The 12047-nt window shown below is 35.6% G+C and overlaps 1 protein-coding gene across 3 annotated transcripts in view; it reads right to left on the bottom strand.

Annotated features, from left to right (window-relative positions):
- Positions 1-12047, bottom strand: part of CSMD3 (CUB and Sushi multiple domains 3) — a 1252643-nt gene that overhangs the window by 448481 nt on the left and 792115 nt on the right. For all 3 annotated transcript variants that reach the window (XM_049632997.1, XM_049632998.1, XM_049632999.1), the window contains one exon: positions 3774-3956. In XM_049632997.1, coding sequence (XP_049488954.1) covers positions 3774-3956 — 183 coding nt within the window. The remainder of the gene's footprint in view (positions 1-3773; positions 3957-12047) is intronic.

Below are 12047 nucleotides of genomic sequence, written 5' to 3'. Positions count from 1 at the left end.
TTTTATTACATAATTTAAACAAAATCAAACTCATCTAATTTTGCACCAAATTTTATTTACAAAGAGTATGAACCTTAGGCCTGAAAATAGTTTGCTAAATTTCTGTCTAGAAAAGTTGTATTAACTTTTACTGAAATATAACTCATACTGAAATATAATTAATACGTTAGAGAGTACAAAACCTCCACCAGCATAAAATATTATGACTATTTGACCTTTCTTAATTGATAGGAACAATGATATCTCATATTAGTAACTTGCCCTTCTTTGCCTACTAGTAAATATGAAGATTCCTCCATTTTCTCTTTTTTGGGAATTATAGGCTCATGAAATCTGATATTTAAGACTATGAACTCTTAGTTTATAATATTCATTCAATATTACAATTCATATAGTATTCCTACATTATTCTGTTAATAATTTTAGCATAATTTGTTTTAATTTGAGTTAAAAATAATAATTTCTTTATATTTCATTTAAGTTCAGATCTTTTATTAACATTCAGAAATTAGACCAATATCTACCTATCTACAGAAATATAAAGACAAAAATATACCTATACCTACATATATGCATAAAATATGTAAAATAACGATAGGGATTATATATATATGTGTTTGTGTGTGTGTGTGTGTGTGTGTGTGTGTATATATATAATCAGTTACTTATTATACATGTATAATTATTTATCATTTTAAATAAATACTTTCTAACCTAAGCTTGCCTCGTCTGTACGGACCGATGTTAAAACCAGGTCTTGGAAACTGATAGCCACTGGGCTGGATCCAGACTGCAAATGTGTTTGATACAATTTTTTCTTATGCCTGTACAAAAATTTGAAGTCACATTTTAAAATCAATCTATCTCACATTGAGGCGGAAAAATGTGGAGTTCTAGCTTCTTTGAAAAAGTGAATGCACTACACTTTGCCTACCACTTCCATAATGGGGACACACGTACCTAGTCCTGTGCCCTTTTCAAACTTTTACCTGCCTGCATCCAGGAATCTTCTGATTATATAACCCTTGATCTAAATGTAGGCTCAGCAAACGTGTTCTGTAAAGGGACAGATAGTAAATCCTTTGGCTTTATAAGCCACATGGTCAATTTTGCAACTACTTAAGTCTGCCACTATAGCAGGAGTCAACTCTTAACTCTTCCTATAGCAAGGAAAGCAGCCATGTGCAACAGGTAAACCAAAGTACACAGTTCTGTTCCAGTAAAACTTTGTTTCCAAACGAGGCTTCAGGCTAGATTTGTCACACAGTCCTTAGTTTGCTAGTCTCTGATCTAAATGATCCCCATTTGGGACAAGGGATGACCAAAATCTGTCATGCTGATCTCCTTTGTCAGATAAGTAGGCCAATGCCAATATAATACTCTAAACCCTTAATTGTATTAGATGCAGTTGTTACTGTAATTTCCTTTGACTCAGTGTTATATTTCTGTGAGTACCATATGAATTTTACAGTAGTAACTTAATATTGTTAGATGTATCTTTATGTACTTTAGTACATAGGGACTTTTTCTTTTAAAAAAGTCTCATGTCTATTCTATTGTTGCCTATTTTTTTACCTAGCTGTGTATCAGCACATTACATCCGTTCTCAAAGAAATTATGTTAGGATTTTTACTGAAATTTCAAGGCAATTTCTATATAATTCACATATTTAATATAATGCCCTCTCATTCTGTAACATGCATCTATCTCTTTTTTTTTTCCATAAACTCTCCTTTTCTGAATAAGCTTGTAATTTTCCGTGAGTTATTTGGAATTATGTAAGAATTATTTCTACATATTTTATAATTTTATTTTTCTGAGTAAATTAACTTTCAATTACATTTTCAAATTAGATATTGTTGGTATACAGGAAACTATTCGTTACTACATATTTATAATATATCAAGTTTTAGGACTTTATTCTTTTTAAAAATAGTAAAAAATGTCTTCTCTAGAATTTCAAGAGTTTAATTTGTTTTAGTCAGCATTATTTTAAATATTTTATTGACTGTATTTTAGCATCTCTTAAATGACTTAAAATAGTTTTATTTTTTATTTTCTTTTAAAATTTTTAATGTTTATTTTTTAGAGAGAGAGAGACACAGAGCATGAGCAGGGGGAGGAGCAGAGACAGAGGGAGACACAGAATCTAAAGCAAGCTCCTGGCTCTGAGCTATCAGCACAGAGCCAGACACAGGGCTCAAACCCATGAACCATGAGATCATGACCCAAGCCGAAGTCGGATGCTTAACCAACTGAGCCACCCAGATGCCCCCAAATAGTTTTATTTTTGGTGTGATACACTACATTACTAGATTCTCCATATTACACAAACATTGTCTCCATGGAAGGATACCTAGAACTAAAGGTCTTTAAGTGAAATCTTTTGAAGTATTGCTAAGGTTTCCACAATGCTAACGAAATCCAATCAAATTCTCCTAATATATTGTCTTCTTTCACAGCAGGAACTTCACAAGGTGATCTTGGTTAGGGATGAACACTGGCATTAAAGGAGAGGGATCTATTGAGGAGGTCTATGCTCTCTTCCTCCCCTACATCCCCTAAAGAGCAAGCAAAACATATTTTAATTAGGGAAATTTCTGGAACATTTGAAAAATACCCACTTTGCTAAAACATCAGATTAGGTATCATTGCAATATGTATCCAGACACTATACTGAGAGATAGTATTGCTTGCTTATTTTCTATTTTCTTTTTCATTTCTTTCTTTTTACTTTTTTGTTTTGTTTTTGTTTTTGAAGAGAGAGAGAGAGAGAGCTTGCATGAGTAGGGCAGAGGCGCAGAGGGGAAGAGAGAGAGAATCTCAAGTAGGCTCCACATTCAGTGCAGAGCCCAACACGGGGGTCAAGACCTGAGCTGAAATTCAGAGCCAGACACTCAACCAAATGAACTACCCAGGTACCCCTATTATTTTTAACTATGCAAAATATATATTAGATGACCTGTAGTCTCTTTAAAAGTTCTGTTACTTCTTTAAAAATGTTAAATAACTTCAGAATGCTACATAAGAAACATTTTTTTTATTTTCATGAGTATCGGCTTTCTACGTTACCATTGAATAGTGAATAGTCAAAACCAAAAAGCAAAATTTTCTATATTGCACCCATATCTGGGAAGTTACATTTGTTGGTATTTAACTGAAACTAAAAGTATATCAATAGATAATACAAATTATATTTTTGTTGTAGTTACATTGGAATGTTTTCATGTATTTAAACAAATACATTCTTTTAATCTAACCATACTGTATATCATAAACATTAATGGAGTTTTTTTCTGTGCAATATAAATAAACGGCACATAAGTATGCATTAGTGTGAGCATCTACAAGCAAAAATAAGTTCATGCATTATACATAGAATATAAGCTTTAAATATTTTAAGTGTTTCTGATTGAAAATAAGCATATACTATCTTGTTAAAATAAATAAATGAATCTACTAGAATTAGCTCAGATGTATAATTTCCATAAGAGGTATCCTATCTATAAAGTATAAAGTGCCATCAATAAAATTCTATAAGAACAGATGTAATATATATTTTGCAATTACCAAGTGAACTATGTTAACTTTATTTAAATCTTTAATGAAATTTATAATTTGGCATAAGCACACTTGTTAAAGATAGTATCACAAAGTGCTACTCATTCAAAAATAATTACACGGTTCCAGCTCTTTGCAATTAATTACAAAAGCAATTATATGCAAGGACAGGGTAACATATGCTGTCAGAAAGCAAAGCATTTGGTACTCACAGATACAGATGGGTATGTTTGCAGACCATTGGTTATTCTCTTGACAAACAATGGATTTCTCTCCAATTAATTCAAACCCAAACTGGCACTCGAACCTTAAAACATCACGATTAGAAAATCCATCTCCTTCTCTAATTCCATATAAGGGTGTACCAGGATCACCACAACTTTCTTTTTCAATTTCTGCAAAAATAGAAGATTAAAGTCACCTTCCAAGGGTTTTAGGCATATGATATCCGCATCACCAGTTTAGTAGATGTACACTCTCTATATCTGAGATATATCAGAACAAAAAGATTAATACATTTTCCAAATTTAATTTTTTTCTTTTGCTACTCTTCTTTTAATTTTTTTAATGTTTATTACTTTTGAGAATGAGAGAGAGAGAGAGAGTGCACAAGCAGGGGAAGGGCAGAGAGAGAGGGGGAGACACAATCTGAAGCAAGCTCTAGGCTCTGAGCTGCCAGCACAGAGACTGATGCGAGGTTTGAACCCACAGACCACGAGATCATGACCCGATCCGAAGTCAGACACAATCAACTGAGCCTCCCAGGTGCCCCTCTTTTGCTATTCCTGTGAACACAATTTGATGACATGACCTTTAGGGAACAATTAATGTAGTTCTCTCATTTTGTAGATGGGAAAACTGAGGTCATCAGAGCACAGGGCAGTGTTTGTGCCCAACAGCACAATTATGACAAGATTTAAATTTCTGTGTGCACTACATATATGCACACACCTATATACACATGTATGCATTTCCCCCAAATACTGAAAACATCTCTTATCTGTACATGATGCAGTGAACCCTTACATCATGACCAGGATGTGAGGTAATGTCTGCCTCAGTGCTCCTACAGCTCTCAGTGAATGCCTTTCCCCTAGGAGCTGCCATTTTCCCTGATACTTGTTGGTTTAATTATTTCCCCTACTAGACCCCCCCAAAAAAACTCCTTAGGACAGGTATCAATTTTGTATTCCAAATTACCCAGATACGTTCCTCCAGAAATGTTTTTTATATGAGTTAAAATGAAGAAGGTTCGTTAAAATTCTCTTAAAAGCACATGAAAGCACTCTTAACTTGTATTCAAAGAGGCTCCAAATGTCTGGGGTCTTCACGTGAAGCTATGAATGTCAGTGGTAAATTACTGTGATGGTTGTTTAGGTTTTTAATTCACGTGAAATCATATTAATACAGTTCTCAAAACTACAGCAAAAAAATTAAAATTACAGTTAAAAGGTAAAAGTTGGAGATAAAGTTATGGCCTCTATTCTGATATTCCAACAAGCCTACATTGTTGGTTCTGCAATCTACCAGCACCAATTTAGTGTGTATCTTTCTGATTCTTTCCCCATGCTTTTATAATTATATATAGACATACATAATATGGAATATTATAAACATCTATATTTATACGAATATAAAAATCTTATCTACAACCATATAGTATTGTTTACGTATGTATGATACTTTATGTGGTAGTATGCTGTCACAGGTATTCTATAACTTGCTCTATTTTAACCAAACAATAATTTTGGATTAACTTTTGAACACCCTTATATTTTTAGCAGAAACCACATATGGGTACAATGATTCCTTTAATACACTGGATTTGATATTTTCTTTTTACTCATGCCGTAGTGACTTTAGTCTAGATTTTTGTGTAATTCTATCCCTATCCAGGTGTAATATCAGGGAAAGAGGTTTGTAATTTTGCAACTTTCACTGGTCTTTAGGCTAGTTTGTAGAACAGGAAAAGTTAGATCCCTGGGTGTTAGAATGTGTTAAGAGAAAATGTTGGCTGAGTGTGGGCTAATTTTGAAGTAGGTATCTGACTATCAGTTTAATCTCTCCAAAATTTTTTTTTCTACTCAAAGCATTTTTTGGGGGGTGGCAGAGGAAGGGGCAATATTGGCAACTTACATATTTTAGAAAAATGACATTTTCCAGGATTTGGAAAATGTTAAGTGGGAGTAAACAGGCTTAAGTGCTAGGTTATGGTGGGATGACATTGTCAACAGGCTCACAAAATTGCATTTCTCTCATGCCTTGAAATTGAAATTGTTTCTGTTATCGAAAAAATGGATTCTTCTTCATCTGAAAATGTCTTTATTTTGCCCTCACTATTGAATGATAGTTGATAAGCCACAGATTTTAATTCAAAGTTATGTTCCATCACCATTTTGAAGGTGTTTTTCCCTGGCCTTGTATCCATCCAGTAATTCTGATGAGAAATATGATACCAAAGGGATTCTAATTTTCTTACAATTAATCTGTCCTATGCATCTTTCTTCTAGCTTACCATAAATAGTGGCATTCCTTTTTAGACTTGCTGGGGTTTTTACTTTGTTTTATTTTATTTTATTTTATTTTATTTTATTTTATTTTATTTTATTTTATCTTATCTATTATTTTATTTTATTTTGTTTTCTTTTATTTTTAGTTTAAAGAGAGAGAGAGAACATGGGTCGGGGAGAGGGGCAGAAGGAGAAAGAGAGAGAATCTCAAGCAGGTTCCATGCTCAGTGTGGAGCCTGATGCAGGGCTCAATCTCACAACCCTGGAATCATGACCTGAGCTGAAATCAAGAATCGTATGCTCAAATCAACTGGAGCCATCCAATCGACCCTAGACTTGCTGTTTTTAATGTCACTATCATTTACCTAGGTATTGGTTTATAATTTTTTTATACTTGGCGCTTGATAGATTTTATCTGTCAAATAACTTGCAAGGTTTTTTTTAAGTTTTAAGAAATTTTTAGCAGTCTTTCCTTTAAAATATTGTTTCTTATATACTCTCATCTCTCTAAAACTCATTTACATTGAATATTGGAATTTGAGGTCTAGCCTTCCTGTTGCTCAATCTTTCAAATTCTCATTTTTGAAATTCTCTATTCTGCATTGTTGAAGAAAAATATATGTAAATATATATGTATATATTGATTACATATAATTAGTAAATTATATACAATTTACTAATTACATATATTCCAACTTATATATACATGTATATGCATATATATATATATATATATATGTTTATCTAATTCCATGTTTAACCTCAATTCAACCTATAGACTGAAAAATTATGTTGTCATTTCTTGAATATTTAATGATTATTACTTTTTATTGTTTCATAAACTTCTATTATTTGTTCATGAATACAGTTTCTGCCTTTATTTTTGTGAGGATATCTATATAATGATTTACAATGATTTTCTTTTCCTCTCTTAACTATGTTTCCTTGGGTATAAGTAGAAGCGTATGAAGAGAGCAGCAGAGAAAATGTTCTTCTAAAGCAGCATGTTGGAAGATAATGTGGTAAATCAGACTGGTTGTCAAGCCTGTGATGAAGGGGCAGGAGGAAGTACTTGAGAAGAGAACAAGATTGTTGGCTTTGAGCATCTGTCAAATAAACATTCGTATTTGCTTGCTTCTCTGTAACACTGCAGGTCCTAAAATCCCCATCTTCACCTTCAACACCTGCCACCTTCAAGCTTATTTCTTCTAATATCAGAATCACCTTGTATTTCTAGGTATTAATTTTTCCCTTTATTAATCTGTGGTACAGTCCACTCTTGTGGTCTTCATTTTGAGTTAGAACACTCTTTTTTTGAAAAGATTGTTTATTTATTTTGGGAGATGGAGAGAGCATGAGTGAAGGAGAGGCAGAGAGAGAGGGAGAGAGAGAGAATCCCGAGCAGTTTCCATGCTCAGCATGCAGTTCCCATGTGGGGCTTGATCTCATGACTATGAGATCATGACCTAAGCCAATATCAAGAGTCCGATGCTTAACCAGCTGAACCATGCAGGCAGCCTGGGTGATTACTGCACTGGACTCTCTTCCATATCTGGGCATTTGGCTCCATAACTGAAAAATTTTCCTCTGTGGTAATCACTGTGGTTTCTCAGCATTGTTAGGGGACCCCTCCCTGGAGGCTTCTAGCCCCAGTGCCCAGTGGCCTCTTATGCATAAACTGTAACAGCAGTCTCCCATGACGGCACTGGTTTATGAGATTCTCAGCTTACCTCTGTATTTCACATATGTATATTTACAAGTTTATTTATATATATTTTTCTTAGGAATCTTCTACAGCCTCATGGCAACTGAGATTTCCTCTTCCCATTCTTAAGCATCAGTGAATTTTTAAAATATATTTTCTAACACCTTTGGTTTAGGACTGAGAGTAAGTGCTTACTCTACTATTTTGAAACCACATGTTTCTCTCTTTGCTCCTTGATTTTTAAAAGTCAAACATATACTTTCAAACAAAGATGTAATTTCAAAGCTGCAGTACTCTCAGACTGAAAAACAACATGCAGTAAGTATAATAAATAGATACCTATCATGCATCACTGCCTTTGACATTTTTTTTTTACCTGAGGTGAAACTAATATCTGAACAAATAATCAATATGCAACAGATGGTTGTTACAGTAGAAATAGTCCGAAAGGAAATTAATAATAATGACTATCATTTTTTGAGTATCGAGACTGTACTGGCACCATGAAAACCTTTATTTAAAACATCAATTATGTAATTTAATCCCCATAACAACCCCATGAAGAAATCATTGTCATCTCCATTTACAGATGAGAAAACTGAGGGTCAGAAAAGGTGACTAAAGCTCTAGACTGAATATTTGTGCCTCTCTCATCCCAATTCATATGCTGAAACCTAATCCCCAGTGTGATGGCATTTGGAGGTAGAGTTTTTAGGAGTTTTAGAGTTTCAGGTCATGAAGGTAGGACCCTGATTAATGGGATTAGTGCCCTTATGAAAGAAGCCTTATAAAGCTCCTTTGCCTCTTCTGCCATGTGAGGACACAGGGAGAAGACGGCCCTCTAGGAACTAGGAAATGGACTCTCATCAGGCACCGAATCTGCCAGTACCTTGATCTTGGATTTTCTAGTCTCCAGATTAGATAGATATTTGTTGTTATAAGCCACTGAGTCTATGATATTTTTGTTTCAACAGCCCAAACAAAGACTATAACTTGGACAATTTCACAAAGCTTGTGTATTGCAGAGTTCAGGTATATAGCAGTCTTAATCACGAAACCATATCAGAGGAATTTTTATTCTTTACCCACTTAGAAACATATATTTTGTTTCTAATGTGTACCAAAATAATACTAAGCATAAGGAATATAAAGATAAATAAGATGTTTCCCTTTTGTTCTTAAATGAGGGCACAAAGGAGGTATAGCTAAGTCCCCTTGGAGCTGGAGACTGGCAAACAGGTAAAGGCTTCATTGAAGAGGTGACCCTTGAGCCTTCTTAGGGTTACTTCACTGAATGAAATGGAGAAGGGTAAGGAAGGAAAGGTGGAAGAAAAGCACTATCAGAAAAGATACGTAGTCTTTTTTCTTCTTTTTTCTTCTGCAGGTGGTGACTTGGTTGGGGTTAAGAGGATGAGTCCATTGGGGATACTTTAAAAGAATACCATAGACTGGGTGGTTTATAAACAACAGAAATCTGTTTCTCTCAGTTTTAAGGGTTGGGAAGTTTAAGATCAAATGCCAGCAGATTTGGTGTCTGGAGACAGCCTATTTCCTGGTTAATAGGCAGCCTTCTTTTTGCTGTGATGGGGTCCAGGGCAGGCCATACCAGAGTGGCCACTTTGATGTGTGGATTGTTTTGAGCTGAAGACAATCAGGACCCAAGGGACCCAGGAGGAGCTTTTGCCTCCCTCTCAACTGCCTGAAAGCATTCAGATAGAGAGCCTGGCCTGAAAGGCAGCTATCACCGAAAATAACAAAGAGTATGAGGTGTGTATGATAAGCTGGAAGGAACCCAACAAGGCCTGTTGATTTAGATTCCTCTCCATGTTCCATTGTCTCTGCAGGGCAGGGCAAACATTTGTTTAAAAACATAAGTTCTCCCCTTCTTCCTGTAAATTGTCTTCCTCCCCTTTGAAATCCCAGACCCCTATATCCTTCTCCCTAGATCAGTATGGTATATAAACCTCAATTGTTTGACTCTCAAGGAGCTGAATATCATTGGGGTTAATGTAAATATGAAATCAACATCTGTTTTTCTCCTGTTAGTCTGTCTTATGTCAACTTAATTAGAACCTAGAAGGGAAAACTTTCTTCTATAGTTGTGTCCTCAGGTGGTGGAAGAGGTGAGGGAGTTCTTTGGGGGCACTACTCCCCATTCATTGGGATTCCACTCTGGTGACCTAATCACCTCCCAAAGGCCCCACCTCCAAATCCATCACATTGGGCATTGGATTTCAACATATAAATTTCAGGGGAATACAAATATTCGGCCAATAGCAGAGGCAGTGATGGTGGCACTAAGGGTTGAGGAGGTGGTGAGGTCAAGTAGGTGATAAGGTGGTTGGGGGCCAAACAACAAGAAACAAGACCAAGCAGGCAGGCAGGAATGTTGGAAGATTAAGTATATATAAGGGGATTGTGAAAAGCATAAATTTGACAATAAGGGTAACCAGACTTCTCATTATCAACAAGAAGATGTAGAAAAAGGAAAGGCTTCAAAGAACCCTGAGGGAAAACAAAACTGGGGAATGGGTGTGCACTTGTGTTTAAAATGTAGATAAACACAGATTAGATAGACATAGATTAAATGTATTTACATATATACATATATATGTCAAACATAAAGGAATACACATATATACATATATATATATGTGTATGTGTGTGTGTGTGTTCATGTGTGTGTATATGCACACGTATTTTATAGTTCCACTCACTATAAATACAAAGAGCAATAAATCTCTATGGCAAAAGGCACACTAAGTGCCCAGATCTCAGTTTCTAAATGTCATTATTTACTAAAAGGTACCAGGAAGGCTAATTCCAGGGTTGGACAAGGAAAAGAACAATGTAACTCTAGAACACCCTGATGAGTCAAAAAAAAAATTGCTTAAAGAACAGTGGAGACATATCAAAAGCACATAAAGACCAGCTTAAGGGGGTCCCACTGGCCATTCTGGGACAGTTTCACCATCAAAACAACACCAATAATGATAGATTACAACTGATTGAATGCAATTTAAATGCACAAATCTGTACTGATATAAACATGAGTGAGGAGAGAAAACTCTGCATGTAGAATGACAGTTCAAAAAAAATGTAGAATTAATAAAAATAGAACATCAACATTTTGTAGGCATCATAGCGATTTTGGGTTCTGGGTGAATTTTTGATAAAAAACAAAATAATAGTGTAGTCTTGGATTACCTCTCTGTAAAACAAGTATCAATCACAAAGCTGAAAATGGTGATGTTACCATGGAAAAACCCAGAAAACACTAATTTTGCTGGGTGATCAAAGATCACATAACCAGTGTGGGATATACTGACATTGTTTGCCCCTGATGTGATGCAGTAAGACACTGAGAATAATTTCTGTCGTATTCCTGTCAAGAATGCTTAGCCCAAGTCTGGATAGGAGGAAAGACTGTATGGACTCAGACGGAGGGACATATTGCAAAGAGACATGACGAATTATTGCAATCACTTTGTGAGTTGAATCCTGGACAAGGTAGGCAAAAGAGACATTTTATTTTTAATGTTTATTTATATTTCAGAGAGAGAAAGAGACTGTGCAAATGGGGGAGGGGAAGAGACAGAGGCAGACACAGAATCTGAAGCAGGCTCTAGGATCTGAGCTGTCAGCACAGAGCCTGATGTGGGGCTCAAACTCATCAGCTGTGAGATCGTGACCTGAGCTGAAGGTAGACTCCCAACACACTGAGCCATCCAGGCACCATTAGAGACATTTTTGAATAGTTAGTGAAATTTGAATGGGGTTGTGAATTATTTGATAATGTTGTATCAATGCTGATTTTCTAATCTGGGTGGTTATGTTGTGGTTATGTGAGAGAGAATCTCTGTTTTGGTGAAACTCAAAACTTCTGCAAATTCTTTTTGCTCCTCCTACCCAAAGGTAGAATCAAATTCTCCTCTCTTTGAGTGTTGGGCAGTATTAGTGATAGCTTCTACAAATGGAATATGGCAAAAGGGACATGACCACTTCTCTTAGCTTGTTTTCTAACACTACCAGTTGTCTCAAGCCTCTATAGGTTTGGGGCATGGAGAAACAATCAGCACATTCTACTTTAGCTTGTCCATTGCAGCAAAAACTACAGACACACCAGTGCCCATATTTGACCCAACAGGATTGCCAGAAGTTTGATCTTCCCCAAACTCCCTTAAGGGGTTTTCATGCCACCTGGGACTGTGGAGAACTTAATGCCTGAGGGATGAACTTTGACCATCAAGGGGCAGGAAATGGGAAGGAGA

Source organism: Panthera uncia, chromosome F2 (genome assembly GCF_023721935.1).
Source record: "Panthera uncia isolate 11264 chromosome F2, Puncia_PCG_1.0, whole genome shotgun sequence".
Taxonomy (NCBI): domain Eukaryota; kingdom Metazoa; phylum Chordata; class Mammalia; order Carnivora; family Felidae; genus Panthera; species Panthera uncia.
The sequence above is the reverse complement of the archived record's forward strand: the minus strand, read 5'-3'. Positions and strand labels throughout refer to the sequence as shown.